Source organism: Grampus griseus (genome assembly GCF_964374135.1).
Source record: "Grampus griseus genome assembly, chromosome: 3".
Classification (NCBI taxonomy): Eukaryota; Metazoa; Chordata; class Mammalia; order Artiodactyla; family Delphinidae; genus Grampus; species Grampus griseus.
The window spans coordinates 77267625-77283259 of NC_139019.1; the positions used below are offsets into that span (position 1 = coordinate 77267625).

Here is a 15635-nt window from a genome sequence, read left to right on the forward strand (position 1 = left end):
ACTTGTATTATGAATTAAAGAAAGAATAATTCCTAAGGAAAAAAATAAAATAAGCCTGTTTCACTTATCTTTTTTTCCTAAAATACCAAAGATGATTTCCTGTTCTCCTTCCACTAAATGATGTTCCTCCTTTATGTTACTACTGGATAGGAGTCCTAAGTCAGAACAATGTAATTATCTTTAATTCACAGTCTTCCCTAATGTAGCAGGCACCCACTTCTTTTTGGTCTTCTAGCATTTCCCCCTTTTGGGAAGTGGCCCTCGCTCACTTCTTGTGATTCTCTATCATGAGGCTTGTCCTCCCAGAGAGCATTTCAAGAATTGATGCAGATTCTGGGGGAAAGAATTATATTCTTTCTCAAGAATCTTCAGCTTTAAGTTCCACGTGAGCCATGTGGATCTTGCTACCAGGCAGTGTTCTATTGAGAATGAAGCTAAGTGGAGGTGAGCAGCACTAGGAGATGGATACAGAGTAATTGGTGTCCTGATGGCATACTATTTGAGTTTCTGGATCTTGCAATGCTTGAAGCTGAACATCTCTTGGGGAAAAATATTTTCATATCTCCATTTTACTTAATCTTTGTGTTAGGATTCTCTCACTTGCAACTGAAGCTCTCCTGACCAACACACCCATTCTCTGAGAAATGCATGCATATTGAACACATAGAAGGCACCTTATGCCTGTGGATTAGACTTCTTTCCTTTTGTGGAAGGGAAAATTCAGTTGCCATCATCGGGGAAATATGCTACCAGAAGTCACCACCACCTGTATTTCCATTTACACAAGATGGAGGACAGCGCCCAAGATAGCGAAGTCTCCAGGTAGAGCCTACAGAATCAACCTGTTGGCAAACATCTCCAGCATTGTACCTCTGTCCTAAAAATGATGCAGTATGACACTACCTATTATTTGTCTCTCTTTATATAGTGTTTATCTCTCTTTACATAGTACTATTTTCTTAAAATGTGTAGGATCGTGGTACAAATAGGGGTTGATATCTTTGCCTCCTCTTATCCTCACTTCTCACCTGCACACCTTGAGAAAAAAAGACTTTATTAAAGTGGTTCTATATCATTCTTCCTAGACCTGCAGTTTTCTTTCCTTAAATCAGGCTCTGAGATAAAAGAACACTCTATTATCTTAGAACAATGGTTATAACTGGCATTTAAACAAATTGATTTTTAAAAAATTATTCCAGAAGATAATGTAAAGACTACTATTGTACTAGTTAAAATATCCTTGCCACACATGTTATAAAATAGATGAATAATCTGTAATTGGTGTTGAAATACTGATCACAAATTCATGCCAGATTAGTAGTAAGAGTTACCTGCACTTTTAAGATTTTGTTATTTAGTGATTCCTCATTTGATTTGCAGAGGAGAATTCAAATGTAGCTTTTATTAACCTCATTTACATAGTAATAAAGAACAGCAGCAACACAGATAGTTTGGAGAGATAATGCCCTTGGAATTGGGAGATAATAGGTCTCTAACTGCTATAAAGGCCAAGACAAAATGGGGCCATTCATTTTCTAAACCTAAGGGATTTATTTCTGACAATATGCTAGAAGGGTAACTCTACTTTTATTATACATTTTGATAAATGATGGGGATGCTAGCTTTTTGGTTGATAGTCAAGAGGACCCTGAGAGATAGTTGCTTATTGTGTAATTTTCAAATAGCAGATTCTGAATTGGCTTAGAAAATTGTCTCTGCTTCTGCTCTTATCAGATGATACTATTCTTGTCAAGCTTTTTTTCTCAGTGAAAGGAGGTCTACCTTAGTTGCTAAATGAAAAACCTTGATCATTATCATCATCATAGCACACATTTAACTTTTTCTATATACAAGGCACTATCCAAGCCAATTACATATATAAACTTATTTAATCCCCCTAAGAACCCAATGAAGTAGGTACTATTATTACCTCTTTAGTAGATGATAAAACTAGTCACAAAGAAGTTAAATAATTTGCTCAAGGTCACTCACCTATTAAGTGGAAGATCTAAGATTTGATCTAAATCTAGCTGCAAAGTCTGTGCTCTCTTGTTTGGCCATGCTACACTAACTCTATGCTATGTGCAAGGTCCACGGTCTGCTATTCTCTGGAAGCTCAGAGTTTTCAGGCACAAAATACATACAATTATGTGTTACTTCCTTGGGGCCTTTGGAACTCTGTGAATTGGGGGAAATGTGGCTATTATCAGTACCATAAGTTGAGAGTCCCTTTTCTGGGGGGGAAGGGAAGAGGGACATCTGAATTTCCCTTCTCATGAGTACAAAACTCTAGAGAATGTCATTTCACCAGGTATTCACCTATCATGCATCTACCACACAAGTTATCACCCACTTTGGATCCTGGGCCAGACCCAGTACACACTGCCTAAGAAGGAGGCTGACACCTTCAGCTAACAGTCTCCTCAGCTGTGCCCATGTGGTCGGGAGCAGATTTCCCTCTTAGTCTTGATCAAGGGGATGGATTGAGAGTTGTCATTTTTACTTCATTCTAGGAAGAGTGTCCTTTTCTTCCAAGCACTTACTGCCCATTTCCTTAGGAAGCTTCTTTTAGGAGGGTAGGGAACAGATACCTTGTCACCATTTTAGGAGACGAAATAAAAAATAAAGGCAGAGTGAGATGAGTGATTTCCTCAAGGTCATCCTCCCTCCTGGTAATTGGCAAAGCCATCACTACCAGGCAGGCTAACATTACAAGGTCATGCTCTAAAAGAACATGTGTTCCTCCTAGTCTTGCACTGCCCTCACTCAGAAATATGGCTGAACGTTTGTCTCGGGGGGTCCTGCTCTAAGTTCCTGAGATATCCCACTTTCCTCCAAGGGTGCCCTCTCATGGTTCCTTTTGTATTGTTACTGGAATGTTCTAACCTCAAGGGCTGTTTGCTGTTAACCCCTTTAAGAGATAAACCCTAAAAGAAGTAAATGGTACTGAAAGAACCCTCCCCAAGCCTCCCCTTCCCCTCAAGGAAGAAATATACACTCGGAAGTTGAGGCCAAGTCCTGGAGCCCCAGCCTCCCTTCCTGGGGTTTGTTGGCCTCCTGGAGGACAATCCAAAGTCACAACTTTAGGTCAACATTACTACACCAGCCACATGGGAATTCTGAGAAAATAAGGGAGAAGGAGAGAGGGAAACTGAGAGCAAGAGAGAGAGAACTCTATTGACCCTAATTGGTTAATAATCTGAGAGAGGAAGAAAGAAAAGGGAAGCACTTTATGTGGCATCCACGAAGAGCTTTTCCCTACTTGCTCTTTCCATCCCCACTTGTAGCAGCACTCATTTTGCCTTGGCTTTCATCTGCTTTGGTGCAAGTTTCTTTTGGGTGGAGCAAATGAAGAGGAAAGTGTGAATGTCTCCTTGAAGTCTGTGAGAGACATCATTATGCACAAAGATGAGTTTTCACACGGGCATGGACACTTGAGGCTGTGTGCCTAGAGGGTGAAGTTCCTTTGGAGCTAAGAAAAGAAAGGTTAAAATGTCTCTTGCCTTTGGGTCTTTATTTGGCCTCTTGCTTCGGTGGGTCTGGCTCTTGGCCTCACTCGTCACCTTGTGGCTGCTATGGAGAGTTAATTTAGGGGTCAGAAGATATCCTTTTTCTCTTCCCTTTAGCTTTAGAATACCCAGCAGAAATTCTGGAACAGGCTACTAATTAGCCCAATGCCCCGGAGACTGTGTTGGATTTGAGGGCCAAGCCCATGGTATATTTCTCGTCTGGTGCCTTGTCATATTCTTCTGAGGGAACTAGTGAGCATGGTTGTGGCCGACATAGGAAGTCGTAGGGATTTGTTACCTTGGTCATCTATATTTCTCTTCATGACTGACATCAAGCATGTTGCTAGTAATAAACGATTCATAGAGGAATTGGGGGCGGGGAGGTGGACTCAGATTTTTATTCTTTATGTCTCAAACAATTTTTTTAAAGCCATAACTATTCAGTAACATTTGAGGGGAACATTTCATAATGTAAGAAGAAAGTTTAATTGAAATATGGTTCTATAAGCCCAAAGGAATATATAAATAGAAACTTTTGTTTCTGTTTTAAAAGCAACAAAATATTGTGGTATGGATGGTGTACACGAACATTTTCTGAGAGCTCAAATGTGGATTATATTTATAGTGTAATTTTCTCAAGTAAGATAAAAGCATTTTAAAGCACTTACCCCCACCCCCAAATCCACATTTACTCACTTGTTCTCATTTGTGGGATCATATCGGGGAAATGGATCATGGTCATTATCGTTAAAATCATAGCTAGCCTCTGGATCCTAAAGAGAAAACAAAAATAACATGGTAGCATCATAAAAAAAGCAGTACTTTCCGAGCCTTCTATCCCTATCCTATTCCCATCCTGGCTGATAGCTCGAAAGTCTGCATTTTAGAGTTTCTGGCCCCGTTTCTGATCATTTATCATCCCCATAAACCAGGCAGAGGTGATATACACAGAAAAGTGAGTCATCATCCAATTCTCAGTGAATGTTTCCAAACCTCTAGCTCATAGACTCTCATAGGATATTAGAACAGAAGGAGTCAAAGTTCACTTAGTTCAACCACCTCATTTTCCAAATGAGAAAATTGAGGCCCAGAGAATTTGAATGGCTTAATTAAGCTAGAGCCCTAGTTAGTGACACTTTGATGCTCATCTTTCTTAAGAATATAGGTGCAAAGAGCTGGCTGTGGGCTGGGGCTCAGGTCTGCAGTGATCTCCTTCAGCCTCCTCAGTTAAAATAAACATGTAATTTAATTAAAGAGGCTGTGCTTGAAATTCAAGACAAGCTTCCAGGTCCCACCCCCCTTTGCAATCAGATTGCTACACTTAAACATCTTCCACGTAGGAATTGTATCACTACTACTGCTACTTCTCTATGTTTTCCATATCTTTTAATAATTCCTAATCTTTTTCATCTCTTCTTTTCCTTCCTGTTTCCTTTGCTCTTTAGCTGGGGAATGTTGGTTGAGTAGAAAGGATGAGACAAAGACAAGGGGCAATATTCAAGATGAAACACTGATTTAAAGACCTAAAATATTATGGAGAACTTCATAACCAATTAAGTAAATAACTTTCATTTACTTATTTCCCATTTTTAGTAAACTTTTCTCAGCTTGCCATTTTTGTATTGTGTAGTGCACGCTTTGATTTGCATGGAAGGAATCACATTCACATAACTTCACAATGTGAGAGATATTGACCCATAAGGGATGTCAGCAGGAAGACTGTGAACATGGTCTCAGGCATCAGGCTTGATTTGATTGCTTTCATGTCCCCAAATACTGAGTGGCATAGAGTTTGAATGGCTTTTAATAATCTAGCTGATGTTAAGTGCCTCCCCCTACCCCAACACACATGCTTTCGTACAATCCTTGGCTCCAGCAAATTCTTTCGATGCCCAGTGATACCAAAAAAACAAATTTATGTGCACTGGCAGAAGGGTGAGGGAAGTGGCAAAACCGTGGCCCGTCATTACCAGGGCTGACATCAGAGTAGCCTCCTGCTTGAGGGAAGCAAAGTCCTAACTGTGTGTCAGTGTAGACAACTCCCTAAGTTGCAGCAATGGGAGGGCTTAGACTCACATAGTTGGCATAGATGTCTGTGTGATTCCACTCCAAGCCATCATCCAGTACAGTGATAACAACTCCTTTGCCTGTGATGCCTTTTTGCCAAACAGGTATCACGTGGAGGTCCAGCTTGGGCAGGGCTGCAGTCATCCTAGTATCTTGCTGATAAAGAAAAACCAAGAAGCATTGATAAAACCATGACTTGTTTGCTGCAAAATAAGAACTGAAGCTCCAGTCTGGAGACCCATCTTTCTTCTTCCTGGGGTCACTCTATTCGTTAGAAGCGGGCAATTAGGTGAAATAAAAAAACAAAGTTAAGGGTGAGACCAAGTGAATCATCAGAGTGCTGCTCTTTTTCCAGTTGTTCCAATGGAAAATCACTCAAAAGGATGAATCACCCTGTGCCCCTTGTCTTTGAGCTGCGTGGCTTTGAAGAAGTTCATCCCTAAGTTGCTTTCATTTATAATTACGTGCTCAAGCTTTTCATCTACCAAAGCTTTATTTGATGTCCCATGTTTCCATCTCCCCCCAAATCCTGAGCCTCCACTGCCACACTGAATGTACTTTATATTGTCTGGTTCACAGCTCTTCATGGATGTTTTTATAAATTTTCTAAAAGAAAAGACAGAACCTGGAATGCCCAGGAGGCTGTGGTCTTACCAAGACTTGCAATCTAACTGCCTATGTCCAAGTATTAGTGATTTAGGGAGTAAGTACCTGTGAGAGAAGATTTGGGATTTGTTTTCAGATAATTTTTCTGTTAGTTACTGTATGTGGGACTGTAAGGAAGAAGAGCTAGACAGCAAGGGAACACAGATATGAGCACATCACCAAGCATTCAAGAGAGATGCACTAGAAGAATGCCTGCTTTTTAGTGAAGAGGTCAACAAGATATTTATAAATAACAACAATCAAAAGTATCAGTGAATGCATTGGCCCCTGGCTGATGCTCCTCAGAAAGAGGTGGGGGCAAAACAAGAATTTACTAGGCCAACATGAAGCTGAATCACAGGAGGCTGGAAATACACACAGATTGTTGGCCAACGCCAGAGAAGAAGGACTCTCTGTCAGTCAGAAGAACAATCATAGAGTGTGGTTGTTAAGAATATGGCCTCTGGAGCCATGAATTATGCCCCCTCCACTATAATTACGTGATTTTGGCAAGTTATTCAACTTGCCAATGTCTCTGTCTCTTCATCTGTTAAATGGGGATACTTACTATACCTACAACAAAATGTTGTGTGAGAACTAGATGAGTTAACTCATGTCAAACATTTAGAATAGTATTTGACACATAGCAAATGCACCAGTGTTAGCTAATGAGTCTCTTCTGCTGCAAGGAGTAGGTATTGCCTAGGTTAAGAGAGTTTCAAGAGGAATTGATCTCCTTTCCCATCCATTATGCAACAAGGATGTCTAAGCGTTAGCTTATGGTTGTCATGAAAATTCATCTTTTATAATATTCTCAACAATAAACACTTCTATTAACATGTATTACTACGATAGAGGCTTAACATTAAAACAGAGGAGAGCACTCCGTAGGCAAGCAGGAACACTTACAGTTTCTCCACTAGGTGCCTACATTCCAACAAGCATTTGATAACTATCTTAAAGGTAGAACTGGTTCGCAAGTCTGGACCTCTGCAGATAGATGCCTTTTGTCTTTCCTTGTGTTCCTTCCTTTAGCCCTAGTTCAGAAATTCTCACCTGTAAGCATGTGCAAATTGCCTCTCAGGGCTATATATACTGAATCATGTTCACTGTACTCTTTGGGTGATTAAAAGGGTTCTCAAGAGTAACTTTGATCAAATATGTTTTTTTGCCATGAGTACTGTTTTGGAACCCCTAACTTGCAAGACATGATTCTTCTGTACTTATTCCAGATGAACTTAAGAAGACAAAAGGCAACAACCCTTCCTCTCATAGTAGCTAAAGATCTGTGTTTCAGACATCCTCACATAGTAAAACAGAAGATCCAGATCATGGAAGGTCCCGTCAACCCTAATCTCTAGGTAACACAGCCCTCTGCTGAATTATCTATCATTAAAAAAATCTGTTGTGCAGATATAACAAATAACCCAGGTCCTACACAGTCCTCCTGTAGGTACTTACCAAGTACCACTGCTGATTCCACATCGGATCATTGAAGAGATCTAGTGCTGAGTCTCTTAGAACTGAACGTTTACTTCTCTCTTTTTCATACTGTTGTTCAGCCCATAGCACCTACAAGGAGTTTTAGAGCAAAAAAATCAACAAATAGCCACCTCTGGTGTAATCATCTTCCCTCTAACTAGCTCTAGTACTCTCTCCATCAGAGTTCAGGCAGCTCCACAGTGTTTTCGTTTGACTATAGATCAAACTGGCAGCTCAGTGAGAAGAAGGGATTGCCCACTGGTGAGATGAACATTTCCTCTATTACAGTAAAATGTACCTTTAGGGGGAGGAGAAGCAGTCAGTGAAGTGATGATTCCCTCAAATTATTTACACTGTGATTACAGTGGAAGTAAAAGTTCAGCCTGCTTTCATCAGCAAATGGACCATATTACTCACTTTTATATTGAGGTTCCAGGGTTCTGTGGCAGAAAATTTGTGCATTTTCGTGGAATGAGTCAACAAGCTAAGAGATCCTAGAGACTGCTGTTATGTTGCTCTTACAGCTTAATTTCTCTTTCTTTATATACAAAAATAGAAATTGCAAATGTGACAAAAGACAAGAAAGGCGCTATGTCTTGGCAGATTTGAAATTCTGCCTCCTCTATTCTTCAACCTTCTGTTTAAGTGTATTTAATATGAGAAGCAGATCCAGGGTGATGAATGGGCACTACTGACCATGCACACTTACCATTGATTTAGTTTCATGTATTATGCAAAGACACCTGACAATACAAAATTACCTTCCCCACATTTATAGCATAATCCTATTATACGTGAGGCCCTGAGAGGGTGAGGGGCTGCCTTGTGGTTATATTCATTATGAGATAACACCATGCTCTAATTTTGCTGAGCAACATGACTCTTTCCTACCCAAAACATATCCTCTCTTCTGTACTCATAATGATAGTCCATGGTGTGATAGGATATTTTTAATGTGAGAATACTAATGAGTCAGATCCAAAAATAAAAACTGAAAAATAATTTGCAACTAAAGGATAAAACCATCCACTAAGACTGTCCTGAATTTCCAATTAGAAAATGTACTGCAAACCTATTATAAACATTGGGAGGGACTTGAGAGTTGGAAATCAGTCACTATAATTTATTTTTAAAGTGCCTGTATTTTCAAGCGTAAGTGTTTTGGCTTAAAATACCTCAATGCTTGGAATATACTGCCTGTCTTCTGAGTTGGTCTTTGGGAACTGGCTGCTAGGGAACAAGTACTAATCTTTGAGGGAGAGAGTCACTTACAGTTGGAGATTTCATTAACAGACTTATAAAGATAGCTTATTGCTGCATTTCAGAGTGCTAATTTGAAAGAATATCATCCCTATCAAAAAAAAGGAGCAATAAAATGAAAATCAAAAGCAATTTTTAAAAACTGGAATATAAGAGGAGGCACTCTGTCATCTGATCAGATAAACATCCAATTGTTGGAAACAGTGTTATGATTAATGTCATTAACTCCAAATGCCATATTAATCTCTGTAAGAGCAGACCAAGTGGAACAGAGCAAATTAATGGTGTCCTTCTATTATGTATATAATAAGTATCATGTGCTTAATTGTAAATAATCCTTTTGATTTGAAAAGGGAATTAAAAATCATCTAGTCTAACCTCCTACTGCAAGCTTCAGTGTGTTCTAGGGTTTTTCCTGAACTAAAGTTATTCTGGGTATAACTTTTCATAGGATTATATAGACTCCTTTTTTATGAAGTTATGCTGAAGAGTAAATTCTCAGCTCTTCTTCCTTATGCTTTGAGATTTCTCCCCCAAATCAATTATTAAGGAAATATCTAAAGAATAGAACTGGGCCATCTGTTCATTTTAGTGAGATATTGAGTAATAGTAACAGTTAGGTCTGCTCCACTCTATCCAATTTCCTCCTATTAAGATGAGAAGGAAGGTCAGTTTTACTTTCTTGTGCATTAATGTCAGGCATGTATTTAGGCAGACAAGGAAATCTCTCTCTTGTTTTGCCCAAGGACTAAGCCTAGCCAGAGTGCTAGAAGTTACCCTACTTTCAAAGCCCACATACAATTAGCCATCTGCCTTGGACAGCGAAGAGAAGATTTCGCTGGACAAGAAACGTTTAAAGTAATGTTCAGGGCCTCTGATTAGGTCTCTCACTTCTAGCCATTAACTTGGGTAAAAGCCAGCAATGGTTGTTTGTGAGCTGTGGTGTTGCTGTCTGTGGTCCTGATACAGCATTCTTGGTCTGGGTTTGGTTGCTTCTTTCATGTTTGAACACTGGTAACCCAGGCCCAGTCATTTCCTACTCTCTTAATCTGTCTTCCTTTTCTTCTTCTTTTTTTTTTTTTTAAAATTCTATCAGTTGCATAACAAATAAAATAGCAAATTATTTTACAGGGTTCACGAATTCCTGTACTTTAAACCGTTCTAGCACCTTTCTGTCACTTATACTTTTCTTTATGGGAAGTTGAAAGTATGTGTTGTATCTCTCACAAAGCTTCCAAAATTCTTTAGAATGTCCTAGACAACAGAAATCATGTACACAGATATCAGGCCAGCCAGGATAAGTGTTCACCAGTATGGCACATTCTTGTGAAACGGCAACGTTGTGTATGCAGATTCCAATACTTCAAATTTCTATTTCATTTCAACATTCTATTGGTGTGTTTGCTGACCCTGAAAACAGACTTCAAAATCAAAAGGTACATTAGATATACATGAAATTGGCTCCACACTTTACCTATATCCATTCTGGACATTTCCTGCTGTTGCCTAATCATTGACTATGTATACAGACCAGGATAAAAAGAGATCAAATGCTTTGGATCAGACTATACAATACTTATAGAAACATTTGCCTCATGAAGACATGGATTTAAAGCTCCTTCAAAAGCACTAGTTCCCTACATAACCAAACCAGACAGAATGGCAGAATGTTTTTTCAGTTACACTGAAATGTTATTAAGAACAGGGTTTATGTATTATATTTCTTTGGCATCATCACATCGGATATCAAAGTGCTTGGTACATAATAGGCATATAATAAAAGTTTGTTGATCGATTGTATTGTCAAACAGTTCATCAGTGCTGCCACTTGATTCTCATATTCATTTTCATGCTCTTAGACTGGATTTGTGAGCTAGTGTTTATATATATAGTGCGTGTGTGTGTGTGTGTGTGTGTGTGTGTATATATATATATATATGTATAAAATTTAGTCAACCAATTCAATCTGATCCAGTTATTATTATGTGCAATTATAACACTATGAAGATAATAAGAAACACTACAGATTTTGTGAACACAATAAAAAAAAATCATATTTGCTTTTGCTCTTGTTAGCAATCACAAAGAAGGCAGATAAGTCAGGTTACTGGTTTGAAGACAAATGCACAACACTTACACGATCATCATCAGATAATCTCTTAGTGATATGAAGGGCACTCCTTCGAGACCTCCGAGGATGGTTTTTATGTTTGAATAAGTAGTGATTTTCAAGTGACCCAATCTATAAAAGAAAAAATTAAAATAAAAATCCTCTTTCCAAAGTAAGTATCTATAGGTTAGGTTGAAACACAGCTAACTTGGAGACAGGCAGCTTTTGTTAAATCCATTTCTTGTATTGAGGTTAACTTTTTTCTTCATGAGGAAGACACTGATAGAAGCCTTTCCTCTCAGTGTGTTGAGTGAGACGAGCTTCATGACATTATCACTTGGGCTTACAGCATACTTGGGAGCTGTTAATGCTTCTGTTCCATGTATTTCAGAGGAACTACATTTGCTTTTCTAGGTGATGTTATTGTGTAGATAGACATTTCTTAAAAAATATTCATTTTGTCAAATTTATTCTGTCAGAGAACAATAATTTGTGGAAGGCAGGCAAACCCTTTGGTACGATATATAGGCAGTGCCACATTCAGCTAGAATAATTTGTTACGAAATATAGCCATTGAATCCATAGTGATAATTATTATAAGCTACTAGTAGTGACCATCTGACTTTCCAATAGTTCAAGGCTTTGAGGAAGAAACCAGCATGCCACATTTAGGACAGGTGTTCCACCTTGGAGTGTGTAAACTTCTCTGGGTGACTGTCAATACATTTGGTCCATTTAGAACTAAGTTCATTATTCTTTTAAGCTAGTTTCCCTTTATTCAAAATAGTACTTAATTTGAACCTACCAAATTCTCTAGATGCCCTGTATGTTTTTAAACCGAGACAAACAATTGACAATGGGTTATTTCAGAAGAACTACATTCTTTAAATTGGTGTTTCTTATCACCTAGAGAATTTTTTAATAGAGATGCTTAGGGCCTGCTCCAAGCCTGAACCTCAGGGGCTGAATCTGCTATAAGCTTTACATGGAGTTGGGGAGAGAGAATATTAGCCATAAGAAAAGATCACCAGTGCTTAGCTCTGTTTCTGCTATCAACTGGTTTTGCTTCTTGTCACCCCTGCCCCCAATCCTAGCTTTTGAGGCCTTAAGGAGCTCAAGATAGTGATGCTAAGTTAAGTGTAAACAAAGGAAGAAACAAGCAGAGCCAGGAAAGCACTATCAGTCTTTTACAAAGAATTATTATTTTAAAAGCATTTACTAGTAATGCCATTTAACTGGAAATATGCATATGCAAATCACATGCAAGTATAGATAGGTTTTCCCACTATTTTCTAAAGCCTCTTGTACTCTGCCACCCCTTCCTCAAAGATCCTACCAAGAGTACTGATTTATTGTTATTTATTTATTTATTGAGACTTGTGATTTTGAAAGACAGTCCACATAATGAATGGTCCGGGTTTGGATGTATGTCTGGGGCTAATAAGGTGAGAAAATGAAGAGGGAGTTATTTTTTGCTCTCTCCTCCAATCTCCTTTCACACAATTGCCAATGCTATTTAGCTGCCCAAAAGATTAAGTTCCCAGGTTTTTTTTTCCCTCATAGGACACACAAGATTTCCATGATGCCCACAGTACCCACCCATACAGTTCTGCCCACTACTCACTCTCTTTTTAGATCCCAACAATGTCTTGTGGTTTCCAGGCTTATAAGTAAGTCACTTTCTTTTTTAGCTCCCTGGTTTCCCACAAGCTGTTTTCTATGCCTGGAGTGCCTTCTCCAATGTCCTCATGTTCTCCAGGGCAACCTTTGATTCTTCTTCCTGAACCTGTGCAAGTGTTTCCTCCTTGGGCTGTCTTCTTTCACCCCTCCCCAATTCCCTTCCATCCTCAATCCTTCAATCAACAAGTATTGAGACTCCAGGAACAGCTTCTTTTGTTATACCAATTGCTTGCAATTGCAGTCATTTGTTTCTAAACCAGTCTCTAGACCCTTGATTCCTTGAAAGTTTATTTTCCTCCTATTATTCCTCAGCCCCTAACACGGAGCCTAGCACAGAACAAGGACTGGACAAAAGCAGAAGTATGGGTCTGCTACTGGGACACGGAGAAGAGAATTCAATATGCGTATTGACTTCCCTGCTGGGGATTTCAGACGGTTTGGCTCATGAAGTTGGAGAATGAAGCCTATGGGAAGGAAAGGCACATTCCCAGTGGATCTGGATTTATGGAATTGCCAACACCCACATCCCATTACTCATCCATGACTTCAGCTGCATCTCTACCACCACCTCTAGAAAAAACGCGCCAAAATGTTTTACAACTCCTTCCTCCCTCCCAACCACCCGCCCCCCCCCCCCCCGTTTCCATGCACAGCAACTCACAAGGCAAGGAATGAGGGCTTGATTCTGAGCCAAGGGAAAGGAAAGCTCAGATTAGAACTCACACCCCCTGCGGTGCACAGCTAAGGAGCCCCCTACATAATGCCTTAACGGCCCCCCACCCCCCAGCTGTCTATTAAGCCAGGCCTTGCTTGGACGGGCAACAGCTTTTTTCACTGGATGAAACCCCTGGAAAGCGAATACGCATTTGGCTGGGGAACAAGAAAGATGTCATTTCCCCAGTCACTTCGGCAGCTTGACCCTTCAGGGGAACTGACCGAGCAAAGTTGTGAAGCTCGGACTTTGCAAGTTTCCATTGAGAATCCAGAGCTCGCGGTAGAGGCCCGGAGAGTTGGTCCCATGTCTTTCACCCACCTCATTCTGCCACTCCATAGCCCCCGAGCCCCCGGGTCGCGAGGCCCCGCCACTGACACTCTCCCATTGCCCTGGGTGTATCCTCGAAGGCTGCCGGCGAACATCTCCAAGCCTGCTTGGCCCCTTGAATCAGGACTTGGATCTGCTGCTGCCATATTGAAAAGAATGAAACAGCCAGCTCCTGACGCAGACCTGCGGAGTCTCAGGGGACAGAGCGCACTGCCTCTCCTCTGGGCACTGGTTAGTAAGAGCCTGCGTGCATCTCAAGTTCCGTGAACAAGCGTGGAGGGATTTTTCTTCCAAACCGCGCGGGAACGGATTTCAATTCCAGAGCGGACAGCAGCAAGACTAAGCTGTACCCAGCTGCAGCGGCTTGGTTCTGCCTGGCTGCGCCCAGCCCAAACAATAAATAAGGCAAGCCTTCTCCAAGCGCGCCAGGGCCGAGAGCTGGAGAAGCTCCCGCTCCTTGCCACTGTGCTCAGGAGAGTGCAACCTGGGACTCCCACATGGGAGATTACGCTCCAGTCCCGCCAGTCCCCTCGAGCCCCAGAAAGTTTTTTGAAAGTGCAAACTCTTACCTGACCCAAAAGGTCATAGCCCAGCTCCTCGGCTATCGCGGAGGCTGCCTCCGGTCCCCCGGGGATCTCCGCCGCCCATTCATTCACAAACTGCCTCTTCGCTTTTACATTATTCAATGCACACCAAGCGCAAAAGAGAGCGAAAGCAGTACACTGCAGAGTCCAGGCTCTTGGCTCCATGGCTCTCCCACTCGCTCGCACACGAGTGGGAAGGAGAGGGGGAATGAGAAGCAAGATAGAAAAGCCAGAAAGGATCGCCCCTTCCACCCTCCGGCTCTGGACCACTTCTCGCTCCCGGTTGTTCTGCGACAAGACAGAGACGCGCAGGAGAGGCTGGGCGGCGGCGAGCGCTCAGTGCAGCGCTTCGGTCTCCCGGTCTCCCGGTCTCCCGGCAGAGTGGAGCCCCAGCCCTTCCGAGTCGGAATGGAAATCAGTGTTTACACGTCAAATCTACGAAAGCCATCTCTTGACGTCAGATCTACCTGGACTAAGATCTGGATGGTATTCCCAGCGGGATGGAGAAGCGGCTAAAATAAGCAGCAGAGAAGAAAAGGAAGGAAACCTTTGCTCGTATCGGTTAAGTCTGCTCCCGTTCTGATTGTAAATTCTGTAGCCGTGAGGAACACCTTCACTTCTCAAAGAGAAGTGCCCCATTTGAATATAACTACCACGAATCAAAGATCTGGCGTGCAGCACATTTTCCTTCCCTTCTGTCCGTTTTCTTTATCTTTACTTGATTATCTTGTGTAAGAGGAGAAGGGAGGGAGGAGGATTCTTATAACGGCCCTGTGGATATCGGCACCTGCTATGAAGAAGAGGGCTTTTCAGTCTTTCAGATCGGACAGAGGCTGGGAGGGCAGAGAGAAGGGAAGCTTCTACTGCCCGGATTCTAACCTAAATCGCCTGGGATAAACGAGCAATTCTGGAAGACAATGCTAAAACAATACTTTTAAAAACGTATTTTTAGCCGTTCAAACCACCTTAGTTAACAAGTTTACATCCTTCTCTCCTCCGTTTCTCAACCTCAGTAAAACAATATCTAAAATTCTATTCCAGATATTGCAGGACCCACTACCACCCACTTTACAGTCCTTATCAGAAAAAAAATGATTAATCTCGTGATTTTAAAATTTTATTTATTTTTATTCACATGATTTTTAAAAACAGAAAATTATTTCCTTTATTTATAAACAAGGGAGTGTAGGGACCCAAGTGCTGTTGTGTTGACTCAGGGAGAGAAAGAGCAGGTTTCATTAACTCTGAACTTTCCA

The 15635-nt window shown here is 41.0% G+C and overlaps 1 protein-coding gene across 2 annotated transcripts in view; it reads right to left on the reverse strand.

The window, feature by feature from the left end:
* Positions 1-14544, reverse strand: part of PCSK1 (proprotein convertase subtilisin/kexin type 1) — a gene marked incomplete at both ends in the record, with an annotated part of 40049 nt that extends 25505 nt beyond the window's left edge. For both annotated transcript variants that reach the window (XM_082652204.1, XM_082652205.1), the window contains 5 exons: positions 4206-4282; positions 5586-5732; positions 7683-7793; positions 11101-11205; positions 14365-14544. In XM_082652204.1, the coding sequence (XP_082508330.1) occupies positions 4206-4282; positions 5586-5732; positions 7683-7793; positions 11101-11205; positions 14365-14544 (620 nt within the window). The remainder of the gene's footprint in view (positions 1-4205; positions 4283-5585; positions 5733-7682; positions 7794-11100; positions 11206-14364) is intronic.
* Between the last annotated feature and the right edge of the window lie 1091 nt (positions 14545-15635).